This window comes from Trachinotus anak, unplaced genomic scaffold (assembly GCF_046630095.1).
Source record: "Trachinotus anak isolate AG129_WGS33_773 ecotype Australia unplaced genomic scaffold, CSIRO_AGI_Tana_v1 ptg000032l, whole genome shotgun sequence".
Classification (NCBI taxonomy): Eukaryota; Metazoa; Chordata; class Actinopteri; order Carangiformes; family Carangidae; genus Trachinotus; species Trachinotus anak.
In genome coordinates, this window is record NW_027273883.1 from 15,313,896 (window position 1) to 15,334,797 (window position 20,902).

At 40.4% G+C, this 20,902-nt stretch overlaps 1 protein-coding gene and 1 pseudogene across 1 annotated transcript; both read left to right on the top strand.

The window, feature by feature from the left end:
- The first annotated feature begins 853 nt into the window (after nt 1-853).
- LOC139612927 (complement C4-like) lies at nt 854-9,105 on the top strand (annotated as a pseudogene).
- A 4,557-nt stretch (nt 9,106-13,662) lies between these two features.
- tnxba (tenascin XBa) lies at nt 13,663-20,799 on the top strand. The gene is made up of 15 exons (XM_071470263.1): nt 13,663-13,818; nt 15,047-16,286; nt 16,378-16,509; nt 16,603-17,787; nt 17,923-18,045; nt 18,163-18,306; nt 18,399-18,518; nt 18,604-18,759; nt 18,867-18,979; nt 19,090-19,222; nt 19,317-19,468; nt 19,564-19,660; nt 19,761-19,922; nt 20,015-20,178; nt 20,276-20,799. The coding sequence occupies exons 2-15, from the start codon at nt 15,176-15,178 to the stop codon at nt 20,372-20,374; spliced, it is 3,891 nt and encodes a 1,296-aa protein (XP_071326364.1). The 5' UTR covers nt 13,663-13,818; nt 15,047-15,175; the 3' UTR covers nt 20,375-20,799.
- Nucleotides 20,800-20,902: the final 103 nt, after the last annotated feature.

Here is a 20,902-nt window from a genome sequence, read left to right on the forward strand (position 1 = left end):
TACTGCGCACAGGGCCCGCAGGAAAAAAACATGTTTCAGATTATTTTAAACGATCCAGTATCCGTCTGGAAGTGTATGTTTCACTTAGAATATTTTCAGCACCTTATCTTCCTGTCAAAACAGCACTTTCCTTTAGTGCTACATTTGTCCCTACGCACAAGCGCACCCATGGCGTACACTGTATTACGCTGCAGCCGCACGTCAGCTGAGTGAAGCTCTACGGCTGCTTCTCTAAACTGGCAGCATGCTGATCTGAATTTACTGCAGGTAATACACTGGCTTTGCACAACGACCTCACACAACTCCACGTCAAATAAACCGAACTACCACTTTAAGTAGCATGGGACAAAGCAAGTTGTTTTCTTCACCGCCAGTGCCGGAATTGCAATCGGCTGCTCCCGGTTAGGATTCTTTAAGTGTCAATTTATCCGCAGTGATCTCCTCCTCTCCAAAACGTGGACCCAGTGATGAAATCCAGTAAAAACACTGAAGGCAGTCTCACGTTAAAAATCTATTTCCCGATGCTGTATGACATGGACACTTGTCTTGCTGATGCATGCTTAAAGGAAATACGACACCACTGGCAGGCATTCAAATGAAATGCACCGTTACATTGATTAAATTTAATGATTTCTCTAAGGTCGAAAATTGTTGGAAACATTTGGGACAGGGATGGTCTAGTTGTTTTCAGACATTTAAACGTGTATCAAAATATCACAGGCTACCTTTTGGTATCAATACGTTGAGATGCGCCACCTTACTGTATATTTGAGAGAGTATGAGGAGAAGAAGAACATATTGGGATTATTATTGTTTTGTTTCATTGTGGCTGGCATTGCTTTGTGTATTTTTGGGTCCAGGTGGTGAAATGCAAGAGGCAGAAATTTATCTTCCTGTTCTCTCACAGAGATACTTCCTCATACTTCCTTCCTGGATATCCACTTGATGTGGTGGTATGCATGAAACTAACAAATGGGTTCACAGCTAAGTACATGACTGCGATGGTTTTGTGTGTCAAAGATTTTGTTTGTTGTTCTAGGTGATCATGCGTCTCCCAGATGGCTCTCCAGCAGCTGGTGTGCCAGTAAAGATTGATGTACCAGGATCCTCAGAGCAATCTTTGAAAGATGTTACTGACCAGGGGGGGGCAGTGTTTCATACCTTTAATATTGACACTACAAATTGGAATAGTTTAGTAGTTAGTATCCCCAAAATCAGATGTAGGTCTTGTCAAATTTGATTTTGTCCAGTTTTAACTGTTTCCACCTCTGGCTCCAAAAGGTGACCGCAGATGACCTGCAACAGAGGAAAGTTATTAAACCTGCTTCATCTCCAAGTAACAGCTTCCTCTACATAAGTTTTACCTACAAGGTGTATTCTGTGAATGATTTACTTACAGTAACATACAACACCGTGAATGGACCTAGCAACGGGTTTATATACTACATGGTGAGACATATCAGATTAAATACGACATCATACATTTTGAGAAAGAAGCCCAGCAGTTTGTCATAATTAAACACTTTTGATTGTCTCTCTTTCAGGTCCTAAGCCGTGGGAGCATAATAAATAAGGGTTCTCTCTCGTTGGGTGTTCGGTTAAAAACAACCTGCGCATAACACCTGATATGGTTCCATCCTTCCATCTCATTGGCTACTTCTACAACCAGAATGATGACATCATTGCAGACTCTGTGTGGGTAGATGTCAGGGATGAATGTGAGATAAATGTCAAGGTGAGTAAACAGAACAGATAAGAGTTCAGCCTGTGCAGAATGAAATAGTGTTGACTCTGCTGACTGTGTGTTTGAATAAGATGATTCAGTATATGTGGGACAGTTTTCATATAGTTCTGAATTGGTTATAACTGAGGCAGAGGATAATGTAAAGACTTTAAATTGACTTAGGTGCCAACTCAAAATATATAATTCTGTTTAAGTTAGTTTCAATTCCAGAATGTGTTCATGTGTTTACATGTATATATTTAGATGTTTCAATATATTGATTGACTGAACCTTGCCCTTGGACAACAGCATGCAAAATTTTCTGTATCTTAACTTTAATTTAGGTAAAGCAAAAAGGACCTTTTGAACCTAGAAAACAGTCAAGGCTGGAATTTGATTTAAATGGTCAGAGCGCCATAGTGGCTTTGCTTGCTGTGGATAAGGCCTTCTACGCTCTCAATGCCCGATAATAAACTCACAGCCAAACAGGTAGCACCTCCACTCTCTCACACAATCCTTTCATACTTTCTCTCTCTTAAAACACAGCAGTTTTGTTTTTAATAACTCTGCGCTGGTGACAGCCAGGGCCGGAGGCATATTGTTCTTCGGTTGTCCGTATGTATGTACGTCTGTCCATCCGTCCGTCTGTCCGTCCCATTCTTATGGACACTATATCTCAGTAACCCCTTGATGGAACTTCTTCAAATTTGACACAAGGTGACTAGGGCTCAAGGATGAACTGATTAGATTTTGGGGGTCAAAGGTAAAGGACAAAGGACAAAGGACAAAGTCAGTGTGACCTCACAACAGTTTTTAGCCATTACTCAAGACTTCACACAGCAATTATGACAAAATTTCACACACATAGTAATTATTTCATATGACCCTGGATAAACAGGGATGAAATCCGAAGCTAGTGTGAGTTGTAGAGGCATACAACCACAAAAGGTAATCCTAGTTTTTCTTTTTTTTGTTTTTTTTTTTAAAATCAAACCAAATTTATATATTACAATACAATACAAATCCAATCTCTTGTTCCTACTTTTCAGGGGTTTTCAGTTATGCAATCATATGACCTTGGTTGCTCATATGGTGGAGCAAATGGCTCAACAAACATACTGAGAAATGCTGGTCTGTCTTTTGTATCTCAGTCCCAGTCAGGGTGGAGAAAGGGTATGATAACAGATTTTCATCATTGACGTATAATAAATGATAGTGTCCCTTTTCTTCTTCTCACTTATAGCACTGAACTGGTTTTAATAGTTATTTAAAAACCTCTGTAATATCTTAACCTTAATTTAGGACCTTTTGAACCTGTCAAGTCAGAGCTAGAATTTGATTTATATGGTCAAAGGAACTTTTCACAATTTCATTTTGTCAAGCCAAACTGCCATGACATTTGCTGTGGATACCCATTGTCCCCAGAGGAAGACTTCCAATTGAATTGAATTCCAATGTTTTGTGTGTCCGGTTGACCTCTCTTCACTACCACTATCATCAGGGCAAAATTTCCATTTCTACACAAGAAATACCAAAATAAGATATAGATCTTATTATCTTACATACAAACTATACTCATTTAGAGTAACAATAAAACATCAGCAGTACAGAACCGTACATGTTATGAATGTACTGTGACCGATAAAAAAAATAAAAGAGGCTTTGAATTCAAAGCATTTCTGAAATATTTTATAAGTAAGCAAGTATTTACCACTTAAATCTGTCTTTTTTTCATAGCGACAGTGTAGAGAGACAAGAAAGAAAGGGGAGATGACATGCATAAAAGTGCCCAGGTTGGATTTGAACCTTAGCCACTGTAGTCAGCTGTGATACACCCTCTACTAGGAGAACTACTGAGGCACCCGTTATTGGAATGTTTAAACTCTCCAACATCAATTTTAGTATCAGCCTCAAACATCCTGTATCAGTCCGGCTATGATTGTTATGATCTGCTTTAAAAGTAATTAGAAAGAGTTTGTTCTAATCCTAAATTTAACAGAAAGCTAGTCTAGTAAAGCCAGGGCTGAGTCTATGTCATAATGGTACTAATTCTTCTGCCGTTAGTGTGTAGGTGCTTAGTCCTGCAGTGAGCTAAACACACATGCCTTTAAATAAAGGGTCAAAACAAAAAAGGACTGTCTTCTGTCTGTATGTCTGTCTGTCTGTCTGTCTGTCTGTCTGAAAGCAATTGTAAAATAGTATTCGATAAAAAGTTAAGTTATAGTGATTACAAGTCAGAAAACAACATAACTGAAACCAGGTGGTGGTGGCAGAATAATAGCGTTACTAGAAACTCCACAGGAACCTTTAACGTATTTTAACTGGGGAAAGCTCAACTGGGAATCCACACATTAAAGAATAGAGGAATCGATTTTGTTCCTGTCTGACAAACTGTGAAATCAGAGCTGGGTTCTCATTTTGGCCTCTGTGTACTTGTGTAGACTAAGCACTGAATGTAGAAATGAGCAATTTTAACGATTGCAATGCAAATACTTATCCATAATGTCTGATGTAATATATGTCTGTAGCATTTGGTTTGCTGTTGGTGTTTTTGTTATATGTGAGAAACAGAGTATGCCTTTGTATGCAAAACAAATTTCAGAATAATATTTTGACTTCCTCTTGTCCTCAGGTTGACTGCCTTTGTATTGAAAGTGTTGTCATTGGTGGCACAGCGTCAGACAGTGGCCTTTGGACAGCAGGGCCGGGCGGCTAGGAATGTACCAGCAGAAGAGATCAGGCACTCAGTCCGTTACTTGCTCTCGGTACAGAATACTGACGGCTCATTCAGTGACCCACATCCTGTGTTACACAGACATATCCTGGTAATCTTACTTAACAATTAACCCTTTAGACGTTACTGCCTAGTGTGAATGAGAGAAGTGAGCTGCAGTGATTTGAATGCAGAATTGTCCTTGTGTGTATAATGTAGAAAGGAAAAGATCGGGAAGCATCTGTGACGGCTTTTGTAGCTCTTGCACTGCACCAGTCCCTTCAATTCCTGCAAACCGAAGCACGAAAGGATGCGGTGAGATAATATTAAAACGTATTATCCTGGGTGTTAAGATGGTCAGTCCTCTGGCATTCAGTTGACACTGAAATATCATTATTTAATTGTGTCTGACAATCCCAATGTTTTTGGTTCTAGATTTCTCATCTAGCACCATTAATTAAAATTAATTTAAATTTATTGAAAAACTTTGATTTATGACCAAAGACATGCAAAACTTCTCATCAGCCTCAGCTGTACTTAATGTTTTGAGCTAATTAGCAAATGTCAACATTAGTGTTTAGCTCAGAGCACCACAGTCTGTAAGTACAGTCTCACGGAGCTGCTAGAGTGGTCATTGACTCTTAGCCTTGTTATTTTTATAGTTTTATTTTCAATTTATTTTAGTTGGTGCATCATTTGCTGAGAAGATTAGATGAGTAAAATTCACTGACTGCCTTTATGCTACTTTCTACCAAGAAGCAAGCAACCTGGAGGAGCTTCAGTATCCCTATGCTGTTGCCATTACAGCCTACTGCCTCTCAGTTTGCCTGCCAGAGGGAACAGACCGTTCAGCTGTCTGGACAAAACTTACAGCAATGGCAACTGAACGTATGTTTCATCAAAGCAAATAGGTTTGGGTGACATGGATAGAATCCTCTTTCACAGTGGTATACATGTTATTTTATTTTGCAATATATATCTATTTCTTGATATAGTCAGTTTTATGGAGCATCAATTGAGACATGGTTTATAGATGAAATAACTTGACAAAAATATCTGTTTGTTTTTATCAAATCCACAGGATTAACTACCTGATAAAATGATGTCTCATCACAGGATGCAAAAAATATATAACTGATTATTGCCATGAATCACTGCTGCTCATAGCAGCAGCTGATAGCTTTTATTTTGTAAACATAAAAAAGCAACCATACTCATTGTGCTCAGAATGTGAAGTGGGTCTGTCATAGTATGCTGTTGTTCGAGACATGACACGATTATGACACATACATACAAACATACATAGTCAGGCACACACACACACACACACACACACACACACACACACACACACACACACATACATATTCAACCACACAAATACATGCATACATAGTTATGCACACACATTCATATGAAGCACACACATATACACATTCTCAAACTCAAAAACCCTCATACTCATACACACACACTGGTATGTATGTATGTGCTAGTGCAGTATTCAGTTTTGGCCTAGCTGGCTTCTCGCATCTCATAGTTTTTCTCATGTTTACTATTTGTGTATTTCTCAATTATCAGGGAAGGATGGCTGTTCTCTGTGGACAACTGATACCAGCACAAAGAATCAAGAGAAGGCAGATGCCATCACAATAGAGACTACAGCCTATGCCCTCCTAACTTCAGTGGAACTTAATCAGACCCATTGGGCAGACAAAGCAGCCTGCCGGTTAATCTCCCAAGAAAAGTATTCTGGATGCTTCAGATCCACGCAGGTGAATTGGATGCTAGAATTTCTTAAACCCAAAGAATCATTATCTGTGGACATGGCCCTTACCCACACCACCCACTATAGTCCAAATTAATTGTTAATTAACATATTATTAATGTCATGGCACTGGAAGCCCTCGCTGAGTATGAGCTAAAGAGGTCCATCAGTCCTGAAGCAAATCTAATAGTGGAAGTCAGAGTCCCAGGAAGAAACGACATTGTAACGCTCTCTCTGGAAAATAAGGAGAAGGCAGAAACAGACCTTAAGGTGTCATAGACCAGTTCAACAGTGCGCTTACATACACATAGATGTTTAACCTCATTCTGAAATGACTTGTTTTCTCTTGTGTCTGTTGTCCCAGAAACTTACAGGGAACAACATCGATGTGCAGTTATCAGGAAAAGGAGAAGCCAAACTAAAAGTAAGTTTCTTTCATTTCTGTAAATATACTGAACAAGATCCATAATTTACAGAAAATCACCTTCTCCTTGGCAGATTGTTAAGGCTTACCATCTACTGGATCCAGTGAGTTTTTGTCACTGATAATGAATCACAACCATATCTATTGCTGATAAAAGTGACACAGTCACATCAACCTCTGTGTCCTTAGCTAAGGTCATAGAAACTTATGAATACTACAATGACTATGATACTAACGAGGAAAAAGCGGCGCGAGTGCCTCAATCAGCGATTGAGTGGTTTGATGCTCGCACCCGAAGGAGGAGAGATCTTGATAACAACCTGAATTCAGACGAGGCTGTCACCTACAAAGTCTGTGTCAGGTTAGTGAAATGAGGCTCAAATGGTCTCTATAAGCCTTCATGAGACAATGAGCTTTACAGGGAAAGGTCATAAATCCTGATCAGTGTCTCTCTCAGCCTTTTCATTGTTTTTTATCTGTGTAGTCATAGCCTGAACCACAACCTCACAGGAATGGCCATTGCTGACATCACACTACTGAGTGGATTTGAGGCTGTAACTGAGGACCTGGACAGGGTTAGTAGCTCCTCCTCATTACTGTCATCCTCAATGCAAAGTGGTCAGAGATATTTTGGAGACCTTATGTCTTGTCCCATCATTTTTTAGACTGCCTTCTCCACCATAGCAGAAGTGGCCAAACCTCATGGGTATCATTTATATTATCTTACAGTCATTGCCAAACTGAAAGAAAAAAGTGAAAAAATATTGATTTCTCAGAAATGAACTGTGGCCTATGCCATAAACATATGGGGTCATGACTTTTCTTTTAAGTAACATTGAGGATAAAAAAGAAACATTTGGGACATGCGGAAATAGAGAATGAAAAAAAATTAATTTCCAGAGCCATCGCCCCTCTCACTTTGCAACGTTATCCTATTAGACCAAAACTCTGTTTCTTCTGCTATAATATCAAAAGGTTCATTTTTTTGTCCTCCCAGCTAACACAGTTCCCTGAGCAATACATTTCCCATTATGAAGTCTCCTATGGAAGGGTACTGATCTACTTCAATGAGGTAAAGCTGAAATTTATTTACGTTCACAAAAAATTTTAGATGTGCAACACTGAAAGATTTCTTCTCTTGTTAGATTTTGAATCGCAGGAATGTATTAGTTTCGATGCTATACAGAGAGTGCCAGTTGGCCTCCTGCAGCCTGCTCCAGCTGTGTTCTGTGACTATTATGAACCAGGTAAACTTTTTGTTTTCTGTTTTCAGCATTTTTTGTCAGGATAGAGGAGACATCTTGTTTTGTTTAACAGGAATTTATGGGATATCTGTGCTTTCCTTGCAGACAAAAAGTGCACTGTGTTCTACTCTGCCCCCCAAAGAAGCAAGATGGTCTCCAAAATGTGTTCAGGGGATGTGTGCCAGTGTGCAGAAAGTAGGTCATTACTCTCAGACCCCAAATGACAAACACCCATAAATAAATGTAGCTTTACCCTTCATGTTTGTATAAATAATAAAAATTGCATTATGTTAATCTTTTCTTCAGGACCCTGTCATAAACTAAAAATGACATTCAAATTGGAAAGAAATCGAAGACTGACAAAGAATGACCGTGAACAACATGCTTGCTTCTTCCCTACAGTAGACTACGGTCAGTACTGCACATCAACCAATATGATATAGGATCAAATATCAGCTTGACTATTAAGCTCTCAAATCCACCCCTTTATTCTGCAAAGCACCACTATATCAAATTATGCTTCAGATGAATGGTTGTTAATAACTGGTTGATTCTTGTTTTTATTTCAGCATACATTGTTGAGGTTGTCAGTGTTTCTGTGAAAAGCAACTTTGAGCTACACAACACTACTGTAACAGAGGTACTCAGATCACGTAAGTAAACTAAAACTGCAAGCTTTAACAGATGATGTAGAATTGACCTTGAAATGGTTTTGTGCCATTGCATTTAACCTGGGAAGAGTTTTCACAAATATGTCATCTGTCTGACAGATGGAGAAAATTCTGTTCGAGTCTTTGCTAAGAGGCATCAGTGTAAAGAACGGCTAGATTTGGGAAAACAGTACCTCATCATGGGCACAGATGGCTCCACAACTGACTCAAATGGAGCATAAGTATAATCAATAATACAGTGGAAACATACTTTCACACTGATTGATCCTCATTTTGTTCGCTCTTTCCCTCTTTGTGTAGGATGCAGTATCTGTTGGAATCAAACACCTGGTTTGAAAAAAAGCCTTCAAATGAAGAGTATAAAAAATCTGCCCATGGAGCTGCCTGCGCAGGGTTTTCTGCATTCATAAACGACTACAAGATAGATGGCTGCAGACAGTGAAACAGAGTACTACTGTGTACTACTGTGTAATGTACCTCTTCAGTGTAAACTGGTCATCATTCCCATATGTCTAAAACAGATACCAGTGTTTAAATAAAAGGATCTCTGAATGTTGTCTAGCCAGAGCCTTTTTATGTGTATCTTTTTTGAGTTGGTTTTAACATACATGAAGAGATAATGGCTTGAAATCAAAGTCAACATTACCTCAGAAAAAAAGAGTGCATCCACAAATGTACATTTGCACTTTCATGTCCTTCCAAATAGTGAGATTCAGTTTGACTGGTTTGATTTAGCTTTCCTGCTGAATATATTTATTTATGTGTTTTCTCTTTTACTGGCAGTAAAGGATCTGAGAGGGGTCTCTGTGCTCAATGCAGCCCCCATCAAAGTTACCCCCCTCCTTACTTAACATCTGCAAAGTGAGGAAAAAGGGAGAGGGGGAGTGGTTTTGGGTGTATGAGACTGGCTCACTTGCTCCCAGTGAAGTTACAGTGTCAGGATTTGGATCAGTAATCACCTCATAAGGATAAAAGCTCTCTATTACAGAAAGTTGATATGTCTGCTTTGAAATGTGGTTAGAAACATGCTGCAGAAAATTGTAAGTGCAATCATGATTTAAAAAGTTGGTTGGCTATAGTTAATACAGAGAGAGGTGTACAGGGAGGGTGCACTGCAGAAGGAGAGGAAGGGGGTGTGGGTGGAGGGGTAAGGAACAAGTAAAGGCTTATGTGCTTATATTATTCTAATCTCTGAGGCCAGGTCCAATGTAAGCAACATGGGAGTACTGACCATCACTTCAATCACAGCCTGATCAATGGCTGCACTGTTTCAGTCTTTGCCATCAGACATTTCATTAAATTTGAATCAATAAAGGGTAAATAAACACACAGACGTCAGCATCACATATTTTCATTTTGGGATTACTTTAGTGTGCTGCTAGTAGCCAGCAGCAACAGCACATTTGAAAAAAAAGGTTGTCTTTTTCCTGTAGCCTCCTCAAAGTAATCAATGGTTTGTCATGAGTAAGCAGGGTAGACTGTGTGTTTACATTTAGTTACATTTTCTCATCTGGTTGTTTATACATTTTCAGATTAGTTATTGCTCTGTGCAACACAATTAAATGCAAATATCCTCTCCACAAAGACAGATTGTGCAGACTGACAAAGATTTATATTCTGGTAGCTCTGTGGATTGCCACAAGAGATTTACTGTAAATACACAAATTCCATGAGTACATGCTCACTTACCTACTTACACACCAAATACGCTTGTGCAGCAACTGTGAAATTGGCTGGGGAATTGTGAAATGTGCTCATATGACCAGGTGTATTTTCTTAGGTGTGCAGTAGCCTTAGTTGCTTAAGGTATGTCTCAAGCCATTTTTCCAAAGGCCAAGACAGGGTCAGCGGTTTGAGGGTGGTCTATGGTGCAGAAAGGAGTAAAGTGAAGGCGGAGCTCTTCCTGGAGGCTGCCGGCAGATGGAGGCACTGATGGAGTGGGACCACCCACTCAGGAGCCCACACTACTCCGACAATTACTCTTTGTTTTTCATCCTAATATCAAAGTGACTTGACCTTAACACTCTGTTATCAGGACAGGCCTTTTTCACATTATTTTAACATTTCACAGCATGAAAAGCACGGGTATAAAATAAACGATGGCTGAATTACAGTTTGCTGCTTCAGTTTATGCTGGCACACTGTCACACTAACCATACTGGGACACTTTAATAGAACAGAGCCATTGTAATTTTATTAGTAACTCCTGTGCTTTTTCAACAATGAAACATTCTGAAAAAAAATGAAAAAAAAGCCCACCAGAGAAACAGTCGGCTGGTGTTGATGAAATGTCATTTCAGTATGTGGCATGTCTTACCCCTGAAATACAAATTTCTGTAATTTACTTCATCACAAATTAACGTTAAAAAGATACAACACGTGCAGTGATGAAGCTGTGTATTTGTGTGTGTGTGAAAAAACCATGACTCCACCAAACTCCCGGCTAAGACAAAAATGGACAAAGTGTCTTGCTCAAAGGCTAACCCAAGGCTAATTCATTTGCTGGCTGATTTAGCTAGTAAAAAAGCTAAGCTAACAAGCCAAGGTGTGTTGACATTGATACCTGCTAATTAGTGCTTACATCAGTGGCTCCGAAGAACTGAGCAGCCAACTACCCCCTGCCCCCACCCCCTGGACATCTTCACCTTTCTTCTTCCTGTCTGAAGAAGTTTTAGGATTATTCTTCTGAACTGACAGTAAACATATCAAATTTGTAAAAAAAATGTATAAAATGGTAATCGTCAACATATTTACCATTAACTGACACTCCAACGACAACGTAGAATCCTCTTTTATACAGCCTTAGTGTTGTTAACCCTCCTGACTCATGGTCTGGACTGAAGTTGAAGCACAGAGAGAAGGGAACTTTAGTCTTTAAGAGTCGCTTGAATTAATTTACTAAAAAACAGCCTACAGACATGCACATACATTGCATTCCTACATTCACCACTACACTGCTAACTAACTAGCTAACTCTCTGCTCTGGTCAGTTGCCAGCCTCTCCTCTCTCACTCTCTCTCTGTCTCGCTTTCTTTCTCTCCCGATATGCACACAACCTATGCACTGAGCTATTTCTGAAAGGAGCAGTGCTACTTCTATCACAAAATTCTGCCTCAAACTTCTCAAACTTACTGCAGATCTTGCACGGAGATGTTGATTAGTGTAATTTGCTTGTTTCTTGCGACTGCTGCATCTTCACGCTTACTGTGTGGGTTTCGTTTTCACACATGCCTGCACATAATGAGTGCAATATTGTAACTGATCTCAGTACAGTAAAAGCTGAGTCAAGGACAGCTTGCCTAGCACACTTTATAGCTAATCAACAGTCAAAGATCCTAGGATTTCTTCCTCAATGCACATACACAAACCTCCAAAAGCTGCTTTCCTCTCTGTTTGGCAAGTGGCTGCCTTTGTGAACAGGGCGCAGTCACACCTACAAAAATGACAGCAATGATCGAGACAATGGCTGAAAGGCAAGCTAGCTCGCCTGCAGGACAATATCCTGCATCCTAAACTGCATGATGGTTGCAAACAGGCATCAGATTCTTTAAGGGACAGAAAGCTGTTCTGAGATCAGATGTAAGGAGATATATCACTTCAATTTCAGCATCGTTATAATTACTGTCTATTTTTATCTTTAACCATAAACTGTATGGCTTTAACTGGACACTAACACTGCTTGCCTTGCTTGCCCTGATGGCACGCTACTGGCTTACAACTAAAATAATAACTAGAATTTCACTAACCTCATACAACAGGAGTACAAACTTCCCCACATTCTGTTAATCAATTAACAAGCTGTATTATTTGTCAGATACTTGCATGAAAAATCCTCCAAACGGCACGTTTGTTTAATTACATTACTCGTATTATTCAACTACATTTCTATGCCGTAATAGTGTGCTGTTAGGTTAGTTGTCTTTCAGTGTCAGAACATGGTGTACTTGCCAAGAAAAACTTGCTATCTCAACACATTTGCTACTAAAATACCTAGAGTAAATATATTTTTTACTGTGTGGGTTCTTATATCCCCACACTGTAACATATATAGAGTAAGTATATGTAACATAGAATATGAGAATGATGTCTTTTTCAGCATCAGCCAGAGTTTCACAGCTGCTATGCAAAATAGTTTTGTATCCTCAAGGTCTATAATCTCTGGGCAATAATATATTTGACCATACAGACTAGACAATACAGCTAAAATATAATAGAACTATACCTTAGGGATATTTATGCAAGCTGAGTGATCATCACATGTGACAGTACATCTATCTCTTATAATAACTGTCCGTGAGCACTTTGTATTCACTTTGTATGGTCATGCAGTGATATCAACTTTTGATTTTGCTCTGTAAAATTAAGAAATTGTCACTTATGTCCTGTTTGCGCTAGGCCCTTGATAAACTTGTCTTCATGTGGTTCACAAAAGGTGGGATGGTGGGTGGCCATTTGGTCAGAGATGCAGTGCCTTCACAGAGCATTCCTTAAATCTGGTGGATATTTGGTCACTTACATAACTCCCACGTAGTTACATCTCATTACTTCCAACAAACAGCCAATTCATATAGCGAGAGGTTCCTGTCCCCCAGAGTCAGCACTGAATACCTGCAGTGTTATGCTATGTATTCCAGCTGAATCATGATTCTCGGACCAGGGCTTTATTCAATCAAAGACTGTGTGTAGGTGTTAGCAATGTCTGAAATAAGTCAAGTTACATATAGCAGACACTGAAATAACTGTCATAAGCGGCATGCATATGTAGGCTATTTTTTGTGTTACACAAAACAGCACACAAACACCCTAATGTCCTATAAGTATATGGTTTGAGACTGATCGGTCTAAAATCTGAATTTATTCAAACAGATTTATTATTTATCTTTTTACCAAAAACACAAGACCTTGGATCTTTTGAATAGTGAGATGTACCAGAAAAATGTGTTTTCCTCCTTTAACAGAATACAAGAGAGTAGTTGATCATATTATACAACATCAAAATCACATATACACAAATCTGTGTCAAAATCTCACTCTTTTTGTAAGTCCAATACAAATATTTTCCGTGGTGGTTGAGAGAGTGGGACCACTAGGCGTGGAAGAGGGGGGGTCCTTAAGTAGGAGCACACTTTATCACTCTCCTCCTTTCTAGTGGCGGTCCATTCTCTCACCTCTTTCCTCCCTGATCATACCCAGCAGGTCTATGTGAGCTTTTCCAATCAGATGGAGGGAGCAGCACAAAGACAGAGATAAAGCCAAGAACAAAATCATTTCTCTGGTGAGTAATTTATTTTTTCCATTTTATTTTTTATTCATTATGATCTCAGAATGGCAACTGCAGTCATTTGAATAAATGCACACCACTTAATACTGCCTTAATAGAGCATAGCAGAATATATTTTCAAGCTTATATCTGATAAAATGTCATGCTGTTGTTAAACATTGTGTTTTAGCTGTAGAAAAACACTTATTTGCAGTGAGTGGTGGAACACAGGATGTATTTTTTAGTGTAGCCACATAGGATAACATTGTGAACATTAATATAATTTGCAGAAATTGTCTGAAAGTCAATTATTTTTCATTCTATGAAATCTAATGCTATAGAAGTGCCTATTAATTTAGTTAATACTGCAGCTACATAGTCAACTTAGCCATGCACTCCAATGCAACCTTTAGAAATTGGCTTGTAGTGTAGCAGAGCATCTGAATATGTTTACCTGCTGCATGATTTATTTGATTTTCTACAGATTTAAGGCCAAGGCTGGACATATTCCTAGTGGTTTTATGAGTAGTGAGTGCAGCGGATTATGTAACCTTCTGTATAGTGAAAGACATACAGTGTCCCACAGTTCTATACAGTGACGCTCTGTTACCACTCTGCATAGTCTCTCCAACAGACTCTCTGGATTTCCCGCTCAAGTCACCTTCTTCCTTCCTGTTCCGAATCTGCTAATTTAGAGTTTACTTGGTTTGGCAAGCCACTGAATTAACTATTATGGCTGATTGGAACACTGCTGCGATTTTTCAACTTACTGTTTGTTCTTTACTTTAAAAGGATAGCAGCATACACAGTTTTAAAAAGTTTGTAATGTAATTTTTCATGAAAATGTTTCTTCAGTTTGTGGAATTTAAGACAGTGGCAGCTGAGAGATGTTTTTTCATGTTTTTCATATTTTTCCCAATATCTTTCACTGATATTCAGGTAAAATTGGGCTAAGAAAGGTTAATAAACAGTGACATATGAAAGAAACCTTCCTCGTCAAGTCACTTTGGAGCAAGGCACGACACCTGAAATTTCTTTTTAGTAGCCACTAAAGTGGAGGACAAGGGAGCATAAAATTGTGAATGGGAACTCTGTGAATGTAAAACTAGCCAGTGCTGAAAAGAGAACATGTATGCTCAACAAAGCACTTCTAGGGATATAGAAAAGGTCTAAAATGTTTTGACATAAAATTTCCTGCAATGAAGTAAGTCATAATTGAGCTCTTTCATTTTGTCATTTCTAGGAGAGACCTGGCAAATCCCACTTTACAACTGAAAACAGAAATATAGAGGAAGGAGTTGATAATTCACAGTAACATACATACAGATCCTCCAAAGGCAATACCATTGCTGGCCACTGCTGCTGGCTCAAAATGCTGTTTACTTTAGGACTTCTCCTCCTTCTCACCCCATTTCCCTCCTTTCAAACCACGACCAATGAGAAGAGAGACTCCACAGGAAGCGACATGACCAAACCCAATGCTGTTTTCACCCCTTCAAAACCAAAAACCACTTCTACTCTTGCCAAACAGACCGTTCGCCCCACCCTAAAGCCAAACACAGTCAATCAGACAGTTTTACCCACTCTAGCCACCAACCAAAAACCTCCAACAGTTAATTCTACAGTGACCACCAAAAACAAGATCAGCCCAGCAGTAATTCAAGCCACTCCGTCGGCAGCAGTAAAGGCTGCTTCAGCCAGTGGCACCATCACCAATAAAGACAAGCACACAGTCTCAGTCAATCAAACAGTTTTAGCTAAATCTCCTTCAGCCAGTGAAGTAAAAGCTAGTAAAGACAAGCCTGCCCCCACTGGAGCTCCAAATGCTCAGTCAACACCCACAAAGCCTGCTTCAGCCGGCAGTGCTAAAACCACCAAAGATAAACTCCAACCTTCAGTCAATCAGACTGTTTCAGTGAAATCTCCTTCAACCAGTGATGGGAAGATTGCCAAAGACAAGCCTGCCCCTACTGTAGTTCAGTCAACATCCACAAAATCTGCTCCTGCGAGTGGTGCTAAAACCACCAAAAACAAGCCCACAGCCTCCGTCAATCAGACTGTTGTAGCTAAACCTCCGTCCACCAGTGATGTGAAAAACTCCAAAGACAAGCCTTCCTCCAATGCAGTTCAAACTCCTCTGTCAACACCAGCAAAGGCCACTACAGCTAGTGGTTCTGCAGCCAGCAAAGAAAAGGTCCCTGCCTCTGACAATCGGACTGCTGTGATCAAGGCTCCCTCCACCACCACCACCAAAGAAAAACCTGCCCCTTCACAACCAATCAAGGTGGTGATCAGTGACGGCTGTGACTCAAGCAAAGCCAAGGAGCAGGAGCTGAAGCTGAAGCCCGGCGCTCCTCTCGTGATGACGCATAAGATCAGCTTGTTGCCTGGTGGTTGCAAAGGGGAATGTGAGGCTGAAGTGGCAGAACTGAAAGGACGAGTGGCACGACTGGAAAAAGAGATGTCCCTTCTAAAAGAGAAATGTATGATTCACATTCACCAGATTACTTTTATTTGACACAGCTCACTAGAGATTTAGAATTGATCATTCTGGTTGTATTTGTGGCTGCCCAGGTCCATGTTCTGCAAATTGTCCAGATGACTGTAACGGCAATGGGGAATGTGAGAGGGGGAAATGTGTCTGCCATCAGGGATTCATGGGTCCAGATTGCAGTAAGTGTGCCCACGGAGCCGAATGTAATAAAAGTAAGTGTCTGCACTGTTATTTGGATGAATATTATTTTTCATTTGCCCTTTGACAAACATACTGTGATCTCAAACTCTACTTTCAAATTTCAGAAACTGCCAAAGGCAAGGCCAAGGAGACAGGGGAGATAGTGACCTTACAGAAAAAGGAGCAGAAGAAGGAAACTGAAGCCAAAGAGAATGACAACAAACCCAGAGTGGTCATTAATGCTAAACCAGGTCTTGTTAAAACACAAGCAAAACAAGAAGCTTCCATTAAGAAAATAATCACAAAAAGTTCCTCAAGTCCCACAAAGACCAGTCGTCCTACTGTTGCTCAAGTTCTCTTGAAACATGAGGGAAGAAAGCAAGAAGAGGCCCGCAAAGGCAAAACAACAATTCTGGCCTCTAAAAAGGTTATCCAAAAAACTGACCTCAAGCTTGTTAAGGAAGGAACTGCCAGTAAAACATATCCTAAATCTGACCAACTGAAAGACGAACCTCATGCCAATGTAACCCAGGGTAATGTGAAGAAATCTAATAGCACAGCTAAAATTGTGACCATTCTGTCCAAGGTTGTGGGAACAAACAAAACCAGAACAGGAAAGGAAACCCTGGAGCAATCCACGCAGCAATCCACACTGGCTGAGAAGAATGCTACTCAATCCTCTGGACATAAACGCATTAAGACAGTCAAAGTAGATACTACAACTGTGCAATCTGTTGACAACAAAAACACTGAAGCTGGAAAAGGGAAAGTTACACACAGGAGTCAGTATATAGTGAATACAACCATCACTGCGACGTCAGATGAGACTAAAGCTCTGCAGAACAAAACAAGTGTCCATAGCTCTGGGATGAGCAGGGGGATGGGTGGATCTGGATTAGGTTCTGTGAAGGTTGTGAACATCTCCTCCTATGGCTTCACCATCACATGGTCAGCACCACAAGGAATGTTCAAGAATTTCACTGTGATCAGAAGAGAGCCAAGGGCAGAGGGCGATGAAGATGACCATGAGGAGTATGAAGAGGAAGCTATTGAAGGAGACAAGACCTCCACAGCTAAGAACCCAGCTGAGGTCCAGATACAGACTGAGAGCACCGACACGACTGTTTCCTCTGGTAAAACTGTCGGATCAAGAGGTAAAGCTGAAACCAAGAGGATCTCCATGGTGGTCCCCGGCAGTGTACGCTCTGTGGAATTCAGTAACCTTCGGGCAAACACACGCTATGTCCTGCACATATATGGCACTGGTGCTGACAGAAGATCGAAAATTCACAGAGTAACTGCAGTTACAGGTAATTAAAGTTGTACCACGTTCGTCATTTAGACATAGTTCCTCCACTACCACCAGGAACACAATCATTACTGAGATCAATTTATACAGTCTGAACAAAAATGTGAATAAAAATCACCTTGTATTCTCTCGCTAGGTCCTGAGCCAGCCACAGAGATGGTTTTCAGCAATGTAACAGAATCTTCTCTCACTGTGTCCTGGTCCAAACCAAAGACCACATTCACAGGCTTCAGGGTCACATATACCAACATTGTAACAGGTCTGTCAAAGGCTTTAAAGTACATGTCATAGTTCTCTGGTATAATGTCAGCCAATGTGGTTCTTTTATTAGGAGTATTAAGTGTTTTAGTTTGATATTTATGATGTATCTTGCTAGGGGAGAGCCGTTTTGTGGCCGTGGACTCTCAGCAGTCTTACGTGGTCCTGTCTAAGTTGTCAACTGGGTCCTCCTACATTATCTCTGTAACTGCTACACAGGGCAGAACCCAGAGTGACGCCCTCGTGTCCATTATCACCACAGGTACACATAAGCTGACTGTTGTGTACAAATACTTTTTGGTTGTCTTGGCATGTGTAAACAGCAATTAAAACACTACTGTCTCTTGACTGCAGTGCCTGCTCCTCCAACACATCTTCAAGTTGTCAATGTGACAGATACCAGAGCTCTACTGCAATGGACACCCAGTCTGGGGAAAGTAGACCGCTTCATCATCAGCTATGAGTCCTCCAAGAGTGAGTGTGGCAACATTAGCCTAATGACCAATGACAAAGCACTAATAAATACATTAAGCATTATTAATTCTCCTTCTTGCCACAGCTCCTAATGTGACAGTGACAGTGATGGTGTCTGGAAGCTCAGTGGAGCACCAGCTGAGAGGTCTGCAGAGAGGCACCTTGTACACAGTCAAGGTCCTGAGCCAGAAAGACAGTCTCCAGAGCATGTCCATCTCAACTACATTTACTACTGCTAATGGTGAGTTGAAAGGGGAAAAATATATTTAGATCAGTGCTGTTCAATTACTAAAGTCTACAGAAGTGGTGTGTAAAGTGTATGAACTAAATGCTTTTTGTGTCCCTCAGTGGTCAAAGCCAGCGAGGTGGGTGCTCGCTCCGCGGTGATAACGTGGAAAACTTCCACTGTTGTTTATCATAGCTACAGATTCATCTATCAGGTGGCAGGAGAAGAGACAAAGGTGAATAATGTTCCTCCGTTACCGGCACATGCAATACAAACACAGCCTTAATGTTTACAGACCTGTCTTACAGAACATTAAATTTGCATTTGTTTCTGCATATATGCTAGGAGGTGATCCTGGACCCAACTATCACAGAGTATAAGCTGACAGGGCTGTTACCCATGTCACGATATGTAGTTCTGGTACAAGGCGAGAGAGATGGACGGTACACATCTGTTGTCACAACAGAATTCATCACAGGTAATATATGTAAAATAATGCAGCCCCTGTCTGTTTATTTGCCCTCTTAATAGGCATTAATCATCCATCTAATGCTTTTTTTCCCATTCCTTAGGTAAACTTCGATTCCCTTTCCCTACTGAGTGCTCTCAGGAGCTGTTGAATGGAGCTCTGCAGTCAGGAGAGGTGGACATCTACCCTCAAGGTAAAGAGGGACAAGCGGTCAGAGTCTACTGTGACATGGAGACTGATGGAGGTGGCTGGACGGTGAGACAAACTGCGGTTACCCAAATGAAACTTTGCATTTAAGAAATGGCAGAATAGGTTTTGAAAGTGGACGACAATTTGGTGTGTGTTTCCAGGTGTTCCAGAGGAGGATGAATGGAAAGACAGATTTCTACAGAACCTGGAGTGAATACAGTGCCGGCTTTGGGAACCTGAGTGAAGAGTTCTGGCTCGGTACTGTTGGGAACAAACCATCATTACTATCACATCTGCATCATAATATTATTCAGTAAGTCAGCCTAATCTATGTGCTCTTTCACCTTACCTACATCAGGAAATGAGCTTCTTCACAACCTGACCAGTGTCGGCCCTGTGAGTCTGAGAGTGGACATGCGATCTGGAAATGACACAGCTTACGCTCACTACGCCAACTTCTCCATCGATTCAGAGGAAAGGCATTATACTCTGACAGTGTCCGGCTACACTGGAACTGCAGGTGAAAACTGTATAGATGTTGAATTTTCCTGAGCATGTGCCATATATACTATATCAGACAGTAAATGCCTAACAATTGTACTTCTCTGTCAGGTGACTCTATGAAGTACCATAATGGGCGTCCATTCTCAAGCCGGGACAAGGACCCTGATCCTCTGGGGCTCCACTGTGCCAGAGCCTACATGGGAGGCTGGTGGTACAAGAATTGCTACAAGACCAACCTCAATGGTCTTTTTGGCATCAACAGTAATAATCAGGTATGATTATTCTTCAATGAATTTTAAACAGTTTTATCTTTTGTGGCACATCACACTGACCAAACACCATCACTTTTCTCTTTCTGCTCTGAAACAGGGAATAGTCTGGATAGACTGGAAAGGTAAAGACTCCTCCATTCCCTTCACTGAGATGAAGTTCAGACCTTCCAGGTTCTCCCCTGCAACTCATGGTTAAGGAAACACCAGTCTTCATGGGTTCTTCAATCATAAACCCTTATATCTGAAACAGAATTAGAGCTCCAGGGATCCAGAGGAGGGTGGTTCTCACAGCTGCTGCATGTCACTTTCCAGATGAAAATGAATGTGCAGTGGTTTTGATAGCTAAAAGGTTAGCTATCAGTACATTTGATTCAATGTGTAAGATTTTTCTCCTGAGCTGTTTTTTTTTTTTTTTTTTTTTGAGGAAATATACTGAAAGAGAGCAGAAATGTTTTTTAATTGCAACTTTTTGTATACTGTTGTACTGTTCTGCCTGACCCGTCCATTTCAACAAAGCTTTGTTTTGACCTTATTGTGCACCGCCTTGGTATGCCACCCCACTACTACTGTAATTAAATATGCACTGTGTCACTCCATTTTAATAAATGTGGCTTATGTGGGTCTGAGGTGTCGTTTCATTGTGTAATTTTCCCTGCACTCTTTTTCTAAAAGATAAACAAATGCCAGTATGACAGGACTGCCTGTGTCAACTGTGATGTGTTGT

Bases quoted from the DNA above. Each gene is read 5' to 3' on its own strand.
- tnxba (XM_071470263.1), top strand. From the start codon at position 15,176: ATGCTGTTTACTTTAGGACTTCTCCTCCTTCTCACCCCATTTCCCTCC. The intron at 16,510-16,602 runs GTAAGTGTCTGC...TTCAAATTTCAG, and splicing joins CGGAGCCGAATGTAATAAAA to AAACTGCCAAAGGCAAGGCC. The intron at 19,469-19,563 runs GTGAGACAAACT...GTGTGTTTCCAG, and splicing joins CTGATGGAGGTGGCTGGACG to GTGTTCCAGAGGAGGATGAA.